The 23,217-nt window shown below is 38.9% G+C and overlaps 1 protein-coding gene across 4 annotated transcripts in view; it reads left to right on the top strand.

Annotated features, from left to right (window-relative positions):
- Pcsk5 (proprotein convertase subtilisin/kexin type 5) overlaps window positions 1-23,217 on the top strand; it is a 431,011-nt gene that overhangs the window by 129,161 nt on the left and 278,633 nt on the right. For all 4 annotated transcript variants that reach the window (XM_087575048.1, XM_087575031.1, XM_087575011.1 and 1 more), the window contains exons 4-5: window positions 476-619; window positions 3,286-3,362. Coding sequence is in view for 3 of the 4 variants with exons in the window: in XM_087575031.1 (XP_087431157.1) it covers window positions 476-619; window positions 3,286-3,362 (221 nt within the window). In the remaining variant the exon portion in view is untranslated. The remainder of the gene's footprint in view (window positions 1-475; window positions 620-3,285; window positions 3,363-23,217) is intronic.

Genomic DNA, 23,217 nt, shown 5'->3' with positions numbered 1-23,217 from the left:
AATCTGTGTACCCTTGTTAATTTACTGAAAAGCATTTAGAGAACCTGTTGTTCATGTCTCACAGTACCTCGGACTAGCTGTAAAGTGGAGCTTGAGTCAGTCCCAGTTGTAGCTGGTTTGGGTCCTAGGTGCCTAGCTACCTCTTGAGGTAGCTAATGAAATGCAACAGTGGTTATTTATAGTTCATTTGTATATGGTGACAATGAATTATCCCATATTCTGTTGACATGCTGGATTTTTAAATCCCATCTATGGTACTCATACTGGCGCCCAGTACTTACCAGTTCATATTTATCCTCCATCACTGTATACGTCTTTCTGTCCTCTCTCAGTTAGCACTCTGGGGATGAGTGCTTCCCTTCTCTCAGGCAGCAAACCAAATTGTTCTTTATTCAGTACTGTCTTCTAAAGTGGGTAATTCTCCCACCTACTCACTACTATTGAGTAATCTACAATGGCCCTCTCATTTTTTTAGCACTGCAGTGACAACACACATCCTTGCCAGTCGGACATGAATATTGAAGGAGCCTGGAAGAGAGGCTACACGGGGAAGAACATCGTGGTGACTATCCTGGATGATGGCATCGAGAGAACCCACCCCGATCTGATGCAAAACTACGTGAGTGTTTGCTGTGGCCACCAGTCTTCCCTCTTTGGAAGTAGGGCACTCCTGTTGGGATGGTCCAGGAGTGGGAGAGCTGCTGGCGAATGCAGTGGGAGATATGGCAGGTTCTGTGTGTTGTTCCTTCCTTATGAAAGGGGAGCACAGAGATCTTACAGCACAGGGATCACAAGATAGCTTTTCTCTCTTTAATTCCCCATGCCTTCAATGGGGTGGCCTTCAAAAGGAGAACTATTGGGTATTAGAAACCCTGCCACCAATACCATCTGTTACCAACCAGGCCCACTCTTCTCAATAAACTGCCAGGCAGTGCACTGTCTTTATGGAGAAGAGCAGACTGACAGCTTTTCTCCAGCTGTTCTGTCATCTTCTTCTTCCTTATGTCATCTTTTTCAAAATAAAACAACTTTTTAAAAAACTTTTTTGAGATTATAATATAATTACACGACTTACCCTTTCCCTTTCCTTCTACAAACTTCCCACGTAACCCTCCCTGCTTTCTTTCAGTCATGGCCTCTTTTTTCCGATTGTTGTTACATACAAACACATACATACATACATACATACATACATGCATGCATACATACATACATTCCTAAAATTACAAATACAACCTGCTCAGTCTGTGTAATGTTACTCATATGTATGCTTTCAGTGCTGAGGATTTAATATTAGATAAATAATTGGTGTACACTTCCCTAAGGAAGACCATTTCTGTAGCTGTTGGCCTTCCTTAGAGCCTGTGGTTCTTTGTGTAGGGTTAACCTGTGGACTTACCCAATCTACTTTGGCATGTCTACTGTCCCTGTTCAGCTCCTGCTTCGGCAGCTATATTGATGAGAGTAGGCGGGTGTAGCTGCTGACATGACTAGGAGACACAGTCTCACAGTAACCTCCCTGATTCTCTGGCTCTTACAGTAATTCTGCCTCCTCTGCTCCAGGGTTCGTGAGCCCGAGGTGTAGGAGCATTTTGTAGACCAGACTGCATATTTCTGTATTTTGATTGGTTGTGATTTTCTGTAATGGTCTCTATCCCTTGCAAAGAGACCCACTTCTCGTTTACCTCCTGGTACTACATGTCCACCCATCCCTTCCTCGAGAAGAAGCTGAAGATTTGTTTAGCTTTGTTTTGAATGAGTCAGTGGTTAACCACACCCTGTGGCCAAGCACATCCAGATAAATGTATGCCTCTTTTCAGTATAGAACTTGAAGCCTCACTCCCCTCAGATATAAGTAAACTAACTAAACTCTGGAGATTGAAGTCAGTTATCCAGGGTGAGATATGAGATCAGAACTCTAGTTGGAGAAAGGACCTTTGTCTTCTCACATGCCAGGAGGGCTCCCTGTGTATGCTTCTACCTGCTGCAGACTGGACTTCAGTAAGCGAAATTCATGTCTACCTAATTATGATGGCAGTTTGTGCCTCTCTTATGTTTTCATTCTGAAAGAACATTCTCTAGGAGTATTTGTTCAGTTATCAATGAAGCCACTATCCCACTTCTTACTTGGTGGCCAAGAAAAGCATTCTCTATTATTCAGACCAAAGACTTGAACTTCTGTCTGATTTGTTTCATGTCCAGATAGACTATAGAATAGTCTGTTTGGTGCCTCTGTTTCCTGTCACTCATTTCAAAGTACTTTCAGCTCTGACAACCACTAAGAGGAATCAGGGCTCCCGTGTACAGGAAGCAAAACCTAACAACGTTATATGCATCATGTATTGTGCTTAATTCTACAAAACATTTCAAACTCTGTGGAGTACAATGTATTTTCAGAAACGCAAGCATTTAATAAAGACTGGAAGCAAAGATAATATTGACTTTTATTAATATTGGGCATAGAAGCAATCATGAAGCCTAGGGGAATTAATGATAGTCTGAAACAGGTAAAATGCAGGAACAAAAAATTAAACTGTAGAAGTGACCCTGTGAGTTCTCTTTAGTGTTCAGGAGCTTTTATCCTAACCACTTTTTGAAAGCAAACAAATAAATCCAACTCTGGCTTCAGAGGTTCCGTTTTCTCATTTTAAACCTTAGCTTAGGACAGCTTTGCTCATCATTTGGGCTGTTCTCGCAGCTATAGGATAATAGTGCGAGCCTGACTTGAAGGCTTTTATGGAATAGAAATTATTCCTGAAAGAAGACTAATGTTGTGTAATACAGATCCCAGGAAACCAATAGAATAAATATCTCATATCTTACCTGGCTTGTCACTTATGTGAGAATAATTGCATTTTCTTCTAAAAATCACCAAAATATGATAAAAATTATTGCAAGCTCAGGACATCGAGTAAGGGGCACATATATATATATTTACATATATCTATATATATATTTACATATATCTATATATCACTGCTTCTAGATATTAGGAAAGTGCTTAGAAAATGTGGACTGCTACAAGATAAGTATCTCATAAACTGGGTCACTCTGGGTAATAAAGGGGAAGTCTTTTGGTCTACACACACTATATCACCTAAAAGAAATAATAGAGCAATGATTATTATTGAACCAGCAGTCTCTTCCTAAAGTGTCTGATGCTAGTGAACCATGAGTATTTTCATTAACCTAATTACTCTCTTGCAGAAATGCATTTAAGAATTCATGAGTTTGCGGGGTATCTCTAACTACAGTCTGTTTCCCCTCTTTTCTTCATGGTCGTAGGATGCTCTGGCAAGTTGCGATGTGAATGGGAATGACTTGGATCCGATGCCTCGTTATGATGCAAGCAATGAAAACAAGTAAGATTCAGAGGCAGGCTGGCATGTGGCTGACCGGGAGCTCTGCTCTCTGCTTATGCTGAGAGAAGTCTTCTCTTCAAAAGTCTGGGTAACAAATGGTCTTTAAGCCACAGCAGGAGAAACGGGTATCTTTTTACTGAAATTTCGAAATATGAAAGTGAAGTTGTCTATAGAGGAAAAAGTAGCTGCTGGCAGAGCCCTGGGGGATGACTCAGCACCTCCAAAACTTACAAATGGAAGTGAAGATGTTTCCTTCTGAGATAATTAGTCCATAGCACTTTTTTTTTAGAGATAAGTGTGCTCAGGGAGGAGGGAACAAGACAAGAGTAATTCCCAAAGTTTCACTTACTGTTAAATTCAACATGTATGTTTGGACATTGGAGTTATGGTCACAGATTGGGTTTTACACCAGGACACAATAGAACATCCAAAGCATTTTGCCAGTCATGGGCTGCATTCTCTTTCTGATCCCCCTTCCTAATGAAGAGGCCTAATGTGTCTCCCCACTCACTATGGGAGTTTTTAGAATACAAATGAAAATGGAGATCCATTGGGTAGCAGAATTTTTATCCTTTTTCAGTGGGTAAGTGGCAATGGTGTTTCCCACCTGATAGTCTCAGCAGCAGATATTCCTGGTCACTAAACCACATTAGTTCATCTCTTCTTTCTCATACTTCAGAGATTTCCTGAGGAAACATTAAAATTTAGAAAATTTCTTGTGACTTCTTCTTAGCATGTTCAAGTTGGAGTCATGCTATTTGCAATCCACTGTTTCCCTTTGGGGAAGATTTTCATAGGTAGCATTGGTTAAGTAAATCAACAAGCTCAGATAAAACCAGACAACCCAGAGAAACTTTCTAACAACCAAGTGTATATAATAACTGGGGTCTGTGGCAAAAACAATAATGCATAAATTGATATAAGTGGAGTTTACTAGAACTTCCAAACAAAAAGAGAAGGGCACTAAGTTATAGCTCATGGACTCCTTGCAAACTTGGTCTTTATTGTCAAGATTATAATGTTCCATAAACTTCACATAAGTGTAAGAGTTTCAGGCAACCTGAGCTGAATTTTTTAGCCCAATTACAAGACAGTGTGAAATGACTTGAATCATTTAATATTTAAGGATGCACTCTAGTGATGTTAGGGGTGGGATATGAGAAATATCTGTCTTTCGTGTTTGCTTTGAATTTACAATTTCTCTTAAAAATTTATCTAAAAATAACCTTTAAAACAAAAGCAATATACTTCGAGTACCTCTGCACACCCTGTTCTACTGACGTGCAGTATAGGCATCCCCAAGAATCCACCAGCACTCAGCAAAATCCCAAACACAAAGGACAACGTCAACATCGGTAGCATTCACAAACATCATTGGCCATACTGCACACACAATAGGGATGGAATTAAAAGGTAGCCTAGTTTTCTATGTGTTAAAGTGATGAAAGTGTCAAAGCTCTAATAAGATGGTCCTTTACCTTGGAAAGAACTTGAGGCATACTTATTTCTCTTACAAGCACCGGCTCACACTCTACATGCAAGAAAATGATAAATGCTAATACTGAGAGGAGAAAACAAAACAGCAGCAGTGAGGGAAAGTACAAACCAGACAGAGTGCTAAGCAGAAGGGAAGGTGTGCAGGGGGAAGGCCCCCGTGTGACTGTGAAATGAAAGAAAGGCCACCGGAGAGCAGGCAGAAGCTGAAGAGTGACCAGAGTGACCACATGTGGATCATTGTGTCCTAAGATGGGAGCTGTGTGCTTACATGTGCCTACATGTTCAGTTTATCTGATGAGTTTTGTTTTGTTTTCTTTATTTCACCTAGACGTTCTAGGAGAGAATTGCACATAAATTAATGCCAATCCTACATCTGCCAGCATAGTCCCTAATGTATCAATCATGTTGGAAGAGTCTGTTTGTTGAAGCAAATATTAGAGCGAAGCTGACTGTAATGTATCTATTTGCTGCATTTATCACAGAAAAGTTTGCAGAGAGAAAAGGGGAGACGTAAATGCAAAATATCTGGATCAGGTTAATGCCCAATGTCCTCCTTTAGGATGTGAATGTACAGATATGCTGTTGGTAAGAATGGAAAACCAACGGGTTGAGCCTTGTAGCTAAACATTTCTTTCTTTTTTTTCCTTTTTTTCTTTATTAACTTGAGTATTTCTTATTTACATTTCGAATGTTATCCCCTTTCCTGGTTTTCGGGCCAACATCCCCCTAACCCCTTCCCCTCCCCTTCTATATGGGTGTTCCCCTCCCCATCCTCCCCCTTGATCCCTTGGTTAGTTAAATCTAAATCTACCTGTGGTATGTTTTTGCCTTGAAATGCTGTGGTGACGGTGACCATTATCAAAGGTGTGTGTGTGCTATAATAGCGCTGACCAGTTTGTCCATATGTAAAAAATCTGGTTGAGTACTGGTTTTACTGGTGATTGGCAGACTTTTTTTCCTTTTTTGTCTCTTTGAGACAGGGTTTCCCTGCGTAGTCTTGGCTGTCCTGGAACTCACTCTGTAGACCAGGCTGGCCTAGAACTCAAGAGATCCACATGCCTCTGCCTTCCGAGTGCTGGGATTAAAGATATGTGCCAACACCACCTATCTCAGACTATCCTTTTAAACCTACATGCTTAGATATAGTAGTGAAATAATACAGATTGCTAACAAGTTGAATTCGGAAACTTGCTTGTAAACTTGACCATTCTCCAGGACTTTTGTTCATGAATCACTGCATTACTGCTCTTTCTGGAGCACCCCACTGCATACCAATTTGACCCACTCAAAGAGGGGGTCACTTCACTTCACTGAGTAAAATGGGAATTTGATTGATGGATGATACCAGCTTTATTCCAGATGTATGGCAATCGTTGTAGTCTTAATTTTTTTTTCTGTTGGAATAGAATTGCAACACTTTCCTTTCCCCTTTCTCCCTCCAGCCCACCCCAAGATACCTTTTTTGAACCCCCCTATATAATCACCCACTTTCAGGTTGATAGCTTCCTTTTATTCTTATTTTTCTGTGTGTATATGTGTGCATATGTGTGTGTGTATATGTGTGTGTTCACAATTATATATAAATACAACCTGCTGAATCTACCTTTCATGCAGTTGAGTATTTGGTTTCAATGACAACCACTCTACACTGACCATATAGTAATGGTACGGTTTCAGGGGCAGGCTATTTTGTGTAGACCAACCAATGGGGCTCATCCTTGGAAAGGCTAATTCTCCTTCTCCCAGCAGTCACTGGTTGTCTGTAGGAGCACTGGTTTGTCTAGGGGCAGTACTCTGAGAAGTTTTTCTCCTTCCACTTTAACATGTTGATATTACTATTATTCTGCAGCCATTTCTAGGAGAGCCTGTTTCACAGTGGACTTCCTGGAATTCTGGTTCTTTTGATCTTTCTGCCCTATCCCCCACTCCCATTGCTCCCTGAGCCATAGAGGCAGAGGATGTGATGTAGAGAGATCTGGTGGGGCTTGGTTTCCCTTGGTTTGTTTATATCTGAACTGTGCCAAATTGTAATTGTCTGTGATAGTCTCCATTGGCTTTAAAGAGGAGGTGATTGTATGAGTGGTATATGCAGGTGATTTGATGTGAGAAATATAAGAACAGGAGTGGGGGGAGAAAAGATTCACTGGAGCTTGAAGGAGAAAGGTCAATAAAATGTAGAAGGAGGACAAGGGACAAATAATACCATGGTTGTTTTAGAAAAGCCCTAAGGAATCATTATTTTATAATTACCCCCAAATTGTATATAATATATTAAAGGATATAATAATTAATATTTATTAAAGGAAATTATGCTACTTGGCTGACAGTGCTCCCCATAATACCCATAGAGGAACAAAAATCCCAGGTACAAGAAACCTCCATTAGAATGGTTGATCAGGGTAGTCCAAGTGACTCCCAAAACAACATAGATTAATGATCTAGCCTTTGATTGCCTCTCAGATGTTGAAGGTTAGCTCCTATTGGTGACCACACCACACTCTTGGGACCCAGGACTCAGATATTCTAGTTGGTTCTAACTTGAAAGTCTCCATTCTGCTGTCTGGTTTCAGTGGTAGCAGAAAAGACTATACCAGCGGCCAAGTTAGTTGAGCAATCCACCAGATATAAGATCATTAAGGAGAAGAGTTTCAACTTTAAGAAAGTGAGAATTAGGGAAGTTGAGGAATATGCTATGCACTATCACCTTGTATGATCAGACCGATTGGTTTGGGAGAGCATTTAAAATTCCCTACTCCTTGGCTGCATTTGTTTATTTTTTCAATGAGTATTTGTCTAAACATCATGGCTAACTACAGTGATGAAATCTGTATTGATTGTTAGTAGATTGAATTTGTAATTGACTTCATAGGAAACCAATGGCTCAATGATTTTTAATGTCAATAAAGAATATAACCCAAGACTATGCAAATCATATCTTAGACTTACATGATTATGATTGGTACCAAAGTTTTGAAGTGAAGGATGTCACCTCAGAAGTATAAAGCTATGTAGTTTCTTTTTCTCAACCACTCTTTCAGTGCTCAAATGATTATATGTGGAATCTGTGTTATTGATGATAAAGAAATAACATCATAAGAAGAGACTAGAAACACCTGCCTTCTGCTCCCGATTTGCCTCAATTCGTTGCAGCTTGCATTACTGTGGACATTACAGTCATTGCAGCTTGCATTACTGTGGACATTACAGAGTTCCTTGCTACAAACGGAACTGTCTCACTGTCTGCTGTCATTTCATCCCTCTACTCCTATTTCAGTAAATGAATTATTGATGACTGAGTTAAAGCAACCTTCCCTAGGCTGCCTCCTATTAAATGTTCTCTCTGCTTAAGCCATGGCAATGTCTGTGACAGAAGGTGATACCATTGTATCATATTTGGTGTGCGGTGGGTGACTCCAGAAATCAATTGCTCGAAGTTAAGATTCATTTTCTTAAACGAATAGGGCTTTTTTTTTTCATTTTCTTTTTTCTCGCTCTGACTTTTGAGGCTTAACCAAAGAAGATAGAAATACATTTCCCTTTGGTTCTTTCATATTTCACACATTTTTTGTGGTTTTAAGAATGTTAGTATGGTACAGAAACCAGTGTGTGTGTGTGTGTGTGTGTGTGTGTGTGTGTGTGTGTGTGTGTGTGTGTTTCTTATTTCTGCACAGCTGTTGCCAGGAGATACTATTCTAATGCAAAGGCAATGCATTTGGATTATAAGGGCAGTATAATGGCTCTATACTAGAGTAAACCCCCACATGGTAAGATCTGTGACCATGCCAAGTTGGAGCATTATTAATTCTTTATACCATAAATTTAACCAGAGTACCTGTTATCAATAATTTAGGAGAACAGACAAAACTTACAAAGAAGAGGATGGTTGCTACCAATGTTTATATTGCCTTTCTATATAGTTTCTAAAATATTTCTTTAATATATTTTCAAGATAATAGTTCCACCTAGTAGTTGGTTGATCTTTGAGTATCAAATAAATTCATGCATAACTACGTTGACTGCAAATACAATTCCTAGAGTCTTCATACTAGGACTATTTCTCACTTTTCATATACAGATGCCACAGTCTGGTCAAGCTGCTGTAACAATGTGTCTTAGATTAGATAATCTAAAAATAGAAAGAAGAAGAAAAAAGAACAGAAAAGAAATTTAATCACAGATTCTGGAGGGTGGGTAGTCCAAGATCAAGGAAACAGTGGGTTTAATGTCTACAGCAGGTCCCTTTCTTATGAAAACACTTTCTGGGTGTGTTGACATTGCCAAAGGGACAAGCAGACCCATTTGAGCAGGTTTCATAAGGGTACTAATAGTAATTGCTGGGACACTAGTGTTTCTCTGCGTCTCTGAAGACCTTAAATACTTTCAGATGGCTCTAGGAGAGACCTCCCAGAAACTGCTTGTTCTGGCCCAGTATTTAGTACTGTTGGATCCTCAGCCCCTGTCTGTGTCTGTGTCTGTCGCTTGAGTAAACTGCTTTGGCCAGTATAAAAGAGCTCTGAGTTCTGGGGTCTGCCTATAACGGACAAAGGTGTATGTCTGTCCTTTATTTAACTTGCCGTCTTGTAGAGCAAAAGGAGAAATATTCAAATACATCTGAAGACAAAAGTAATTAAATTTATGAGAGTCATTTAAATAGATGTTTATTCTTTAATGAAGGTTGAACAAATATGGAAAGTGGTTATCTAACCGCAAATTCCTATAGAGCTGTTACCTGAAGTATAAATATTCATCTTCATAAAAATTACATTAATTATTCTGGGGCTTGTAGCCATGCTAATGCAACCTTCAAACTCTTTTGTTCTGCTCTTTGTCAATTTCACTATTTTCTCCTCTAGGATTTGGGGACTTACTGTGTTGGGACCCTCAGTAACAGTTTTGATAAAGCACCCAATTGATGCTATAGGTTAAAATGAAGTTTGGGTGTAGTTTATGCGAACCCCATATACTGTTGACATGAATAATTAACAGTTGTTTTAATTTCAATTTCTTATTTAAAAAACAAACTCCCACCTTCCTAGGGCTCTAAAGCAGATGGAAATTGCACTAAGGGAAGAGGTAAGTATCCTTTTTAAACAATGAATTAAGCATTTGAGCAGGGTTTCCAGACAGGTGGATGTATTTATCTTTCTTTTTAAATCTCCTCCAGTCTCCTTCTTCTTAGGCCTATATTTTCTGTTATTTCCTTCCACCCAGAAATATGTATGATCATAGAGCATGAAGATCTTGGGTGGGGTGGGGGGATAGGAGAGTCTTGTACTAAACATTAGCAAAGGGTCCAAGCTGGCAAATTTCATGAGAGAATGAGAGATTCTGAAGAAAGCGTCAACTGAGGCGAGACAAACATTTCTTTTTTCATTACTATACAACCTATACAACTAACAAGAACAAGAATATGGTAAAAGAGTATTTGGACTTGGATCTTGCAGAATAGTCACTTTAATATCATTGAAATCATTCAGATGGCTGCGTTTTAATCTTCATCATCTTCTTCCATGGTAAAGTACTAAAGTTAGAATTTTGTCATTATAAGGTAATAGAGGTGGTATATTTTGAATTGTTTATTAATTCTGCTACAACAGAAGCTTCCTATTCCCATGTGATTTAGGCATTAATAAATATGCATCTCGTTATCAGAAGGTCACTCAGCAAAGAAGACTGGACGATAGACAACGAAAATGCCCTGCTTCTATACTTATGTACCAGCCTTTGCCCCTATATCTGTGACCTTGGAGGAACATCCTTCTAAGATTTTCCCTTGCAATATCCGTTCATCTTAAACTACCAATAGCCTATATATCTATCATGTTGCGTTTGGTTGTATTTGGTCACCATGGAAACATAAACAAATAAAATTAGCACCTTGTATCACATCTATTCATCATTCACAGCATCTCACATTCAGGAACTGTGTCCATGGTTATGGAGTGACAGGCAGCCTTTGAGCTCATTTATTCTCACGGGGTGTATTTACTCATATAGCTAAATTAGTCAGTAGAGGAGAAGCTGATGTCATTGATCACAACCTCACAGGCTGTCATGAGCAGAATGCAGCACTGTGTTCACTGAGAACTTGGTACCCAAGGTTCTGCTTCTTCAGAGAAAAGGAGCAAAGACCTCTGATATCACATGGATCACTGTAGCTTGGAATAAGGAGCAAAGGTCATATATTTCAATAAATAAGTGTATATATCTGGCCCCACAATTCTATTCTTTCAGTTGAAATAAACGAAGGGAACTCTAGTGAGGTCATAGGATTTTTTTTTAAAGGTTATAGAGAGTTAACTATGATAACTTGAAGGCACACAAAGACAGACACAGAACTAGAAAAACTTTAATTAGAGGGAAGGAGCGGAGGGGAGGGGAGGGAGGGAGGGAAAAATAAAGGAATGTAGACAGGGCAGAAAGTTGGCTGGCTTTAGGGTTGGTCTGATTGGATGGTGAAGCTGGAACTTTGGTCTGTCAACTTTCAAAAAAAAAAACCTTACTGATACATACTAACAGCTTTTGAAAGGGAAGTTTAATGAGCACCAGCTGATTACAATTCAAGTAAAAGTTTTCTGAAAACAATGTGAAAATGCCATGTGTATGAATGCTAATACTATTACCGGAGTTTATCTAAAGTAATACTTCAGGTCTGGAGAAATGGCTTAGTAATTAAGAGTACTGATAGCTCTTCCAGGGGATGCAGATTTGATTTCCAGCACCCATACTGCTGCTCATAACCATCTATAACTTCAGTCCAGGGTATCCAATGTCCTTGTCTGACCTCTTTGTGTATCAAGCACATGATGCACAGACATACATGCAGACAAAACATCTATATACATAAATTTTACATGTTAATTTTAAAAAGTAAGTACCAAAATAAAGAGTCAGCCTAATTCCCAGAGGCCATTGGGGTGATTTTCACATTACTCTATTTGGAGAGCACACTCTGAGTTTGGAATAATATGAAGTAAAGGTCACCGACCCAGTGATTTTTGCCTTCGGTTGAAGAGCTTTATGAGTGCCCTGAAAATGTGGGCTGTGAGTGAAAGATTCTCTGTGAAAGACTGAGTCCAAGGAGCACCTTGGAATGATTTCTTAAGGACATGTTCCCCTCCAGAGAATAGTAAGCTTCCCCTTTTGCCTTTAAGTCACTGACCAGCTCTCAGGAATGGAGAACATGACAAGCTCTCTTGAATCCCCTCTTCTCTACTTTCATCCCAAGCTGCCATTGCATGAATTTAAAAGTCACCTTTGTTACAATAGTTTACCTCTTCCTATTTTTGGATACCCATATCCCATCTGCATATAATTTACATATGCTAGTATATGCACTTGAATTTGCATGAATTACAGATAAAATTCCTTGTGGTGACATCTTGAGCTGAGATTAGCTGACTGCTCCAGGTTTCCTGTGACCTTCTTGCTTTTGGTTGGCATTTTCTCCTTCAGAGGTTCATCCTCACAGGATCATACCCCCTCCCACACCTGTCCCAATTACCAAAAATAGAATCCTATTTTCTCCCTGGTCCTCTAGCTTCGATGTATCAGGTTGTTGTGTATGCTTTCTATCCCTTTCATTTTCCATCCTCCTGATATCATGATCTTCCCAGAGATATGAGTGTTGTCATCATGCCAAAAGAGCAGCACACAATGGTCTCTCCCATTCGACCTGGTCTTGACATCCATTCTTTGTTACTGACACTGAGTGACCTCATTTGAACCTGAGTAGTTTAAATTGTGACCTGAATGTTAACTTTATAGACTGTTAGAATGTCATAGTTTACTGTATTTATGTTTCCCTCTTAGAGTTATGATGGAACACTTTAATGTCTTCCCAAGGAGTGGGAAGTATTTGATCTTGGGGTTGAAACAAGCATCATTGTTGTTTTTTGCAATTCTCATCTACATGCCTAATATATCACATTGGGAAAGTGATGGTCAGTGAGGTAGAAGACATCAGTGAATTAAGGGACTTGAGTTTGCCAAAATGTAATTCAAAAGGAAGCACAAGGCTCCGAAATGGGTAACCCTGTCAGAAATAGCTCTAGTAACAATCTTGCAATTCCTTCAGGTCCACTTCCAAGTCCACCATGAAGGGGTGGGACTGTCCAGGCCTCCCATTGATATTGCAGTTTGCTCCCACCACAGAAATACCTCAGTGACTCTAGCTTCATTTTCTCATAGACTGGATTGAAATCAATGTGCTTCAGCCTCTGAGGGGTGTGGTATTGGTGGCATTGTAATAATAGAACAACAAATTTGTATGCGTGACATTCATATTGTTAAATCTTTATGGCCCAAATAGAAACAGGAGCAGCTATTTGAGAAAGCTGTTTCGGGTTATGCTGCTGTTCTTTATTCCATATCTGTTCATAGCTGCCTTTTAATATATCAATCCATTCCATTTTTGTTCTTCCAAAGTTTTGCTTGTTTCTATGAGCATCTTTGGGAATCTGAACTGTCAAACCTATTTCAATTATAAGGGATACTAAGTCATATTTAATGCATCCTGGTTGAAAAGAACACCCATTGCTCTTCATATATCTGTCAAGACTTGCTTTTTCCTTGTCTTTACAATGCTGCTAAGCTATGAAAGAACTTTGTTAAGAATGTTACCCATATCTTATACTCACATAATGTTCTGCTTAAAAGATTGATGGGTTTCTGAAATTCATACAGATAGTACATATTTGTAAACTTCTAAGGCATATATTTGAAGTGAAAAATAAGAAAATGCTTTTGGGTGAGGGAGGCCCAAGTAATTCCAAAGCAAATTGCATTTTAAAATTGTGTAATCCTTCTACACATTGAGAGAATTTATTAAGACATATATACTCTCAAAAATAAAAACAAAAACCCCAGGCCTATGCTGAAACACGGGCAGATATCATATGCTGATATTTGATGTTAGCTGTGTCCCTATAAAAATTTTTAAAAAATAATGTCTACTTACTGCTCATTAAATTTTCTTGTGAGCATCTCAGTAGTTCTGATAAGCTTGATGGGCAATTTGAGTGTAGTAGAGAAGCACTGTCCCCTAAAGAAGCTTTGGCTGGTTTAGGCATTAGCTATCCACTCGGTGAAAACTAACAAGGTCATTATGTGTTTTTCATAAGAGAAGGCAAAGAGAGAGCACAGCCTTGGTGCTGCTTAGTAGCTTTAGTCTGTCCGTCATCTCTTAGATGGGCCTCACCTACTTAAAAATAGAAGAGCCATCTACGAAAAAAATGGTTTAATGGTTACAAATGCTCTATAGTTTATTTACAAAGCACTTTTACATATATTCTCATATGCCCAGGAAAAATTCACGTCTCATAGCCTGGCTAGATTCAAGTGTGTGTGTTGTGTTGTGTTGTGTGTTGTGGGGTGTGTGTGTGTGTGTGTTTCTCTCTGTATGTCTCTCCCTCTCTTGCTCTTCTCTCTCTCTCTCTCTCTCTCTCTCTCTCTCTCTCTCTCTCTCTCTCTCACACACACACACACACACACACACACACACTCCAATATCTCAGTTCTCTTCTATGTGTGATAAATTTTTTGCTTCTGAAACTTGGTGAAGGCCAAAGATTTCTTGGACATGGTTACTGGAAATTGTGGAAACTGCCCATTCATTCAGGGTGTTTCATGTCATCTGCATTCTACAAACAAAGAGCACTTGCCTGCCACCAGCTCAAACTATCAAATTTGAACTGCTACAAAATCTTTTACATTTTAAGCAGGAATATGATAACCATACCCGTATAGAAGGGGAGGGGATACGGGGATGTTGGCCCGGAAACTGGGAAAGGGACTAACAATTGAAACGTAAATAAGAAATACCCAAGTTAATAAAGATGGAGAAAAAAATTCTATGCATAGAGCTCTTTTGTGCATGAAATTATTTTAAAATTGTGTAAAATTATTGTTAGGCTTTGAGGGTAAGGTAAGGTAAACTCTGTAGACTTGAATTTCACCCTGCAAGTGTCTCCTTATATATGCAGTTATTCGAAACTCCTGCATTTGAAGGACTTCTTGGTTCTAAAGATAGCAGAAAAAAATGGCATCAGAGGCCAAGCAGGTTCTCACTCGTGTGAAGAGCAATTACTGTTCCTTTATTCTCTTTGTCTCCTCTCTCGGCCTCTCTCCATCCCAGTGTCTGCCTTGCCTTACTGTGTTGGCAGTATCCCTAGCAACCTTGACACCCAGCATCTTTACCATAAACAACTTTCTACCTAACTCAGTCCTTCCAAGGTACCAGTGTTTAAATACTATATGTATTTTCTCTGAAGGAAAGAGAAAGAAAATTCACATCGTTTATGAAATGGATTCTTGCCCCAAATTCATGTTTCTTGTGTCTCATGAGAGATCCTAACTCACAGCAGCTACTGGGTGCGGCTGCTAAACATAGTGTTCATAAGTTAAAGTAACTCATGAAGTAACTATAGTTCATTTATTAAAATAAATGTAGGGCTTATGAATAATGGACACTTTTTAATTCATGAGAACAATTATAGTTTAGTTATGAGAACTTAATGCTCATTTTGTAGCATGTTGTTTCCTTCTGGAAAGAATTTTTGTGAGCCTACTAAGTCCATTTCACTGCTTTAGTTAAAAATGCTTTAGTTTAAAAAGGAAACTACTGAAATATTTCTGCTAATCTGTTATTCAACTATTATGGCACCATGAAATTGGGCAGAATGTGACTTGGAAAACATTGGCTTTCCAAATATCCTTTGGACCCACATTGACATGTCTTGGTAGAACTGAGATTGCTGAAGTTTAAATGGGGTGGGAGTGACTTTCTCTTCCTCAGCCAAACTGTTTTATTAAAAATACCATATTTTAGCATCTATTTTAAAACCTTTATTTCATACTGAAATTCATCTTAGAATTGAACTTGAAATGAAAGGTTTCATTATACAATAAATAAATTATCAACTCAGCCTTAGTAGACCTAGAAATGTGCTGTAGAAGAATTGCACAGCAAAGTACATGGGGAGTCTGTGCAAGTGTTAGCATTTGACCCCTGTCTTCAAAAATGACTGGTGGGAGCAAATTAGTACTGAGAACATGTCTGTAATGGCTCACGGTACCTTAATATCACTCAGCTCCTCCCAGGTTTCCCTAGGAAGTCATGTGCTTGCTTACCCAACTAGGTTTCCTTTTCTTATTTTTTTTCTCTTTTTTTTTCCGGAGCTGGGGACCGAACCCAGGGCCTTGCGCTTGCTAGGCAAGCGCTTTACCACTGACCAACCCCTTCTTATTTTTTTTTTATATTTTTTTTTATTTTAAGGCAAAGAGCCAGAAGTTTCTTCCCTTGGAGAGTCACTTTTATCTTGGATTCATATCTGAACATATTTCCCCTCAGAGGGTTAGTCAGCTTTTAACCACCATGACAAAATACCAGAAGTAAACAAATTAGGTGGAGGAAATATCCATTTGGATCGATGAACCATGGTTTCAACCCATGGTTGCTAGGCCTATTGTGTTTGGCCTGAGACGAGGCAGGATTTGGTGGCACGATCATGTGATAGAGGAGGTCTCTTCATCTCATGAGAACCAGGAAACAGAATGAGCTTCCAATATCTCTCTCATTAGCACACCTCCCATCACCTAACTCCCAGTAGCTTCTACCTTGTAAAGGTGCATCAGCTCACAACAGCGCCCAAGGCAATGGCCCATCCTTCAATACACAGTCTGTAGGGGCACTTAGGATCCCAAGAGCTGCTTCCTAGTGATCTCCAAGTTCTTTAGGTATACAGAACATCTTCAGTGTTGTTTTAGCCTCTCTATCTGTGCGCTCTTACATTGCACTAGTTGCCCTTGCCCTAACCATTAAAGTGTAACATGTTTCTTTCATACTATAGACCAGTAAATAGTAGTCACATCATACACATGAGTATTCTTATTCTAATATGCTTACATGTCGGTGAACATGCTATTAGCTTAGTATGCACTGCCATAACTACTAACTTCATTTAGTTAGATGGTTTAGTTGAGTACCATGCTTGGGTATTCCTGCTAATAAGTGGAATCATTGTCTGCTCCTTTTTCACTTCTTGAGAAAATAAGAGAATAAAGAAAGGCAAAGAAATATATGTTATTTATCTTTACGTTTGGTGGTAAAAATCTAAAACCTATGACAGAAGTAAGTTTTACATGATCATTAGTTTAGTCTTGTTCTAGTATTTTGAGTATTGTGCTAAAATACCTTAACTTCTTAACTGTCCTTTTTTTTTAGTTGCGTTTTTTTATGTTCATTTTAAAGAACTGTAAATAAAAGTTTATTAACAGAAAAAGTCTTCCCTGTGTAATAAGTACTTATTAGTTGCATGGATTTTCCCTTGATTGAGTTAAAGCAGCAACCCACCCTGGATAGTCAAAGTTCTCCATTTTATTCAGGTTCTTAGTATCAAATTAGCATGGTCAGGCAGCTGTGATCTTGTGATATCCATGAAGCAGGTATGGAGAGGTAGCCAGCAATGCCTGTTCCTTGAGGATATCTGTCCAGGAGGAACAGCATTAAGAGCTGGGGTTGGCTTAGACAATGTGATATGGGAGATTCTAAGCTCTTCCGGCTTCCCAAGTTCCTCTGTTAGTAATCATCAAAGTGGAAGGCATAAAAGATGCTGCAGCTCTGTAAGTCCAAGCCAAACTGAAATCCAGCACGAAGAGGGCATTTGTGCAAACAGTTCCACCCTAGAAGAGGAGCTGTTGGAAATTCTTAATTGCCAGAGGTGAAGGGTCAGTTTTCTCTAAGTTGATAAATCAACCACATTTGGAGTGCAGAGCCACTCATCCAAAAATATTTGGGCAGCATAACTGACCTAATGGCGGAAAATAAAGATCATTAGGGGAGGGGGTTATCTGTGGGAAATGGGAGAAGAGATATGATTCAACCATGTCCAAAATTCTCAAATAATAAAGTATTAAAAAATAAAATACGAAATTCACCTTATTTCAGATCCGAAGACAGTCTCTCACTCACACTTTGAAAACAAGAATACAAAGTGCATAGAAAGGAAATGTTAGAAGTTACCTGAGGCTGTTCTTGTTGGTATTGATTAATTCCTATTCTTAGCTGGCTGAAATGAAATTAGGAATTAATTAAGCTTTGATTTCGAAGGGGTTTGGTTTCAGGTATCATGTGCTAGCCTTGCTTTAAGTGAAGGAAGCCGATTGGGGACATAAGCTTTTAAAAATGTTTTCATTATTTTGGAATGAAAAAAAAGAACTATTTTAAGGAAATGCATTAATTGTCTTACTGTTTTATTTTTATGTATTGACTAGGTTGACTGAGCTGAAGCCGATTCCATAGTAAAAAGAAACCAGGGGCAGACCAACATCAGCTTAACATGTAGCTGTTACTTTAATGAGTTAAGATTTCAAAAATCGAAGCTCATCATTACCAATAACATCAATATCTGCAAAAACGACAGCACTTAAGGCCCCGACATGTCTCTATGTCTCTTACTATTGGGAAGAAATTTGTCTTGATGAAGTGGGAAAGTGACATGGTCATATTTCAGAATTAAGGTTATAAGCTAGAAACGCGGAAGTGTGTCTGAACAGGCTAGCATGATACGGAACAGCTGGAAAGATGGCTCAGCCTTAGCGGGTCAGCTGCTTTCCTAGAGACTCCAGGTCCATTACTTACATCCACGGCAGGTGACTAACAACCAGCTGCGATTCCAGCTCCAAGGGATCAGACACCCTCTCCCAGCCCCCATACACACATGTAGGCTTGCACACATAGTCACTAAAAGATGTATTATATATTTAAATCTGATACAGAGAAACTCAAAGGTTGAAGAGTTGGTTTTCAGCAAGTCCTAGAAGCTGTGGTCTCTTTTTCCTACCTCATATTTAAAACAGAGAGAAAACAGTCTGTTCCATTTATAGATAGTACATTCTGCATGTTCTGAGTTCCAAAGGCCTACACCCCAAGCAAAAACCTCTGGTATTAGCCCCAGGAAATCCTAGTTAAAAATTTAGGTTAAGTCAATCATTACCGGTTGGCTATCTGCTGGGAAAAGTATTTCCACCTGCATGAAATCTTTTTATTTTAAATAATGGTTGAGATAGGGTAGGGCCAGATTATTTTCAATTTTTATTTTAGTTGGGCAGAAGTGAGAGGAAGGGACCTTGAATTTCTCTTAGAAAGTCTGAAATGTCCCTTAGAACAATGGCTATTGTCTCCATCTTATAATGGCTCCTTGTTTCAATGGATTCGCTAATTGTTATAGTAGAATTTTTTTTTGTGTGTTCTTTCCAAATCTCCTGCCCAAATAGGGTAGACTTTATGCCTTCTACGGAATCAGTGCATCTCTCCACATCTTGCTTTGCTAAGAGGGTGGGGGGCAGGGGATCATAAGTGTTGAAAGGAGTTCTTACATTTGGAACATGCATATTTTATTTAAAAACTGAATTATTGCATTTGTAGCAATTTGTTCTTCAAAGTATGATCAATGAGTGCAAAACCTGTTTTGTAGCTGAGAAGATCTGCAAGCAATCGTGAAACAGAGAGAAGCTGGTAGCCAGGTCTGTGCTCGTGAGTGTAGTCCCCTCTGTCAGTACTGACGCAAGAAGAAATTTTAAAACTGATTACTTCAACATCCTTACTCGAAAATTTGATCTACCTTATTTTCACCAGTTGGTGACTGGTTTCCATGGAAATGGAAATGGAATATGCATTTCTTGTTTTAGATTTTCAGCTGTCCCATGCCAACTGAGAGCTGTAAATGCCATTTGGTTAACAGCAAGGATCCAGAATTCTTCCATTTTAAAGTGGCAGAGGGAGAGGAAAAGAAAATGCTTGCCAAGTCATTTCACTTCTCTCTCTCTTTAAAAATAATACCATTTTATGACTGAACTATTGACTGGTGACTATCAGACATAAATGAAGTCTAACCATCTCTCTCCTGAGTAACCAATGTTAATGCTTTTCCATCCTTCACACTGTAGCTTAACTGCATGGGTTGGTCTTCCTGATTCCCACCTGCTGTGCACGGAGTGTGCATTGGAAACAGGGATCCTCACAATGTTGAAAGGAGACAATTTAATGATCTCCATGATTCACGACCTTAGTGGGGAAAAGTCTCATTAAAGGAAGTCAGAGGACTGGAAAAACTCCTCGCTTTTGGTAAAATGTTGGTTAATTTGTCATCAGGATTTTCCAGTTGTGAGATCACTGTTCATAACTACTATGTTTTCTAGAACTCTTCCATAGAAACAAGAATGTAGAATACTAAAGTAAATGCTTTAACATAAGATGGTGAAGCATCAAAACAATTAGATTTTCGTCTTGCTTTATGGCTCATTAGCAGTTGATTTGGTATGAATACTGTAATAAAACTTTACTACCATTAATGTATAAATCTTCTTTTAAACTTGTTTATATACTAGATTGTAAAGTAACACAAGGCTAGTTCCTAAATAAACCCAGCTCCTGAAATGAACACACTTCTGCTCATGAAGGCATAAAAGAATTTCTCCATGTATCCATTTCTTCCTTTAGTGAAGAAAACTACATATAATTGCTTTCAAACATTGACTTCCTCTATGTCCTTTAAGTGTGGTCTCACACCTGGCCAAGTGGTTTGTCACCTTATTGTTGATCCTAATTGCTAGACTGAGTGAACTTCATGAGCACTCTGGGGGAAGCCTTAAATGACTACCTATCATTTAGGGCCTGGTGTTGTCCGTTGTCACATTGTTTGTATGGGGATTATCACTTTGGAAACTGTTTTAGTGCAGAAAGTTCATGCCTCTTAGGGACTGGAATAAAGCATTTAGGATGTGGCTAGAGACTTACATAGAGTATCTTACATAAGTCAAAGGAGCAAGCCAATTGTCATCACAAGTGTGATTTGACACATGATTGTTTCTGCCTTTTCAAGAGAGACCAACGAGCTGCTGATCTTAAGCCACAACCTGCCTAGTTTGAAGAGCCACTTCAGGAATGATTGTGTCTAATGTGATCAGCAACATCTCTAATCAAAGTGGTAGAGCTAATCATTGTCTAATATAATCTACAGGTTGATCTGGCCAGGGGTGGATCTCACCTCTGGAGAACAGAGCAGTGACTGATCCATTCAGTATTGACTCTAATAAACTGCTTTGATCCAGTCAGTAGAGGATACAGCCAGGAACCTGCTTCAGTCTGCATTTGATCCAATCAGTGCTTGGATACATTCTGTGGTTGATACAATTATTGGCTGATTGAGTCACTTCTTAGTCTAATCGGAGCTTTGCTGCGATCAGTAGTTAATTCACCTAGGGCAGGATCCAAATCATTTTTTCAATCAGTAGTTGACCAATTGTATGATGCAGTCAATACCAAATCTAATCACCTTGGATCCAATTATTGGCTAATCCAAAGAAAAGAATCCACTGAAATTGAAGGCAGAATCAGTGCTTAGATGAGAAAGCAGCACATTATTTGAAAAATAAAAGAGAGATTATGAAACTGCATGTAGTTTATTATCTAACAGCATGTAGTCATTGGCACTCTTACATCAGCCAGAAATGAATCATGCTTGTAGTTTTTCTGAATGCTAAATAATATGAAATGTGAATTTTAAAAGGGTCATAAACAGACTCAGTTTGCGGAGCTCTTTATCAGCTATTCCAAGGACCATTTGGAATTGTTTCATTGGCAAAGCCTTCTCAAGGCCATGGTCATGGGGCCAGTTTTGCTGACCTCCCTCCCACTTCTACTAAGCTCTCCTTTTGAGTCCCCCTTTAACATAGCTTTGTTTGTGTTTACCAGATACTGTGGCACTCACATAGGAAATGCCATGACTTATGAAAATTCATTAAGCAATTCGAATGGCTTGCCTTGCCTTATGTTGTTTGTATGTTCGTGAAGATGTGAAGATACACACTGGAAAGGAAAGGGACGCTAGGCTCATCATCAGCTTCTCAAGTGAATGTTCTTCTCTGTTGTTGTTCCTTAATTTTCACCCCCGATGAAGAAACAAACGGAGACTCTCACACATGCTACGCTCTGACTCTACCACAAAGCCTAGTAGTATTATTCTTGAATAGATCCTTATTTAGAAACTCCAGTGATTATGGTACCATAATAACGTCAGGGCACCTGAGAGTACTTGTCTCAGGAAAGGTCTCAAACAACCGTCACTTTGTTCTGGCCCTAACAAGTGTGGACAAGCCAGGGGACACATGCATATTCTACCTTGAATGTTTGTTTTATTGTTTTGGAAACCTTAGGACTTGATTTCAGAAGATCTGAATTCAAGATCTTTCAATACAAATGAGTTGTGTTAGCTTAGGGTAGTCCTATAACTCAAAAAAATCAGTTTCCATATTTATAATTTGGAGGTAAAATATGTACATAGTACAAGATTACTGTAGAAACTAAATGAAATTAAATATGAGGAATTATAAGAGACAATCTGATAAATTATATTTAAAGCCCTCATTGGTTTTCTAATATATAAATTGTAAATTATGTATTATATTGAGTATTCTTTGTGTAGGTGTGTGTATACATGTATTTGTGTATCTGTGAACATATAATATCCATACATGTTTGTAGGAGGGAGGTACACACACTTATGCAAGTATACTAAGATCAGAATAAGAATATTCTATCATTCGCTACCTGTTTTTTGTTTTTTGTTTTTGTTTGTTTGTTTGTTTGTTTGTTTGTTTTTGAGGCAGGGTCTCTACCGTGGGCTCAAATGTTCTCTAAGAAGAACCAAGCCCCAGAGATCCTGCAGTCTTCCCTAAGCAGAGCCGGTGTTCAGATGTGACTGCTGCCACCTGACTTGTTAAGTGGTGAGGGGCTCTGAACCTCAGCCCTCATGATTATGCTCTCTCCAGTCACAGACACTGATATTTCAATGGCTGTGCAGGGCATTTACTGAAGTGAGGAAACTGTATAACTCTGCATTCAGCATCAATAAAAGAGACTTTTATAAGGGTAGAAGCATGTATGGTTTGGGGCCCTAAGAAGACTGATTTTATTTCCACCAGGCCTTGAAAACAAAGACGTTCACTGGGCTGAGGATATGTATCCAAGGATGATTTTCATATGTTCAGAAAGCAAAGAGAAAGAAAAGCAAGTGCAAAACTTCCTGTTGCCACATAAAGTCAGTCTCATTACAGAAAATGTTTCCCAATTCATGTCCTTGCAGGTACACAAACACCATCATAGTCAACGCCTATCTCCTATGCTATTTTTACAGGAAATGTTCTTTGTGCTGTATACATCAAATTGCAAAACTGATGATTAGGAATTAGGATTTTTTTTAATTAATTTATTTTTATGTGGATACTGGAAGTCAAACCCAGATCCTCTGGAAGAACTGCCAGTGCTCTTAACCTCTGAGCCATCTCTCCAGCCTAGGAA

This window comes from Rattus norvegicus, chromosome 1 (assembly GCF_021556685.1).
Source record: "Rattus norvegicus strain SHRSP/BbbUtx chromosome 1, alternate assembly SHRSP_T2T, whole genome shotgun sequence".
Classification (NCBI taxonomy): Eukaryota; Metazoa; Chordata; class Mammalia; order Rodentia; family Muridae; genus Rattus; species Rattus norvegicus.
This window is presented reverse-complemented; position numbering and strand designations above follow the sequence as displayed.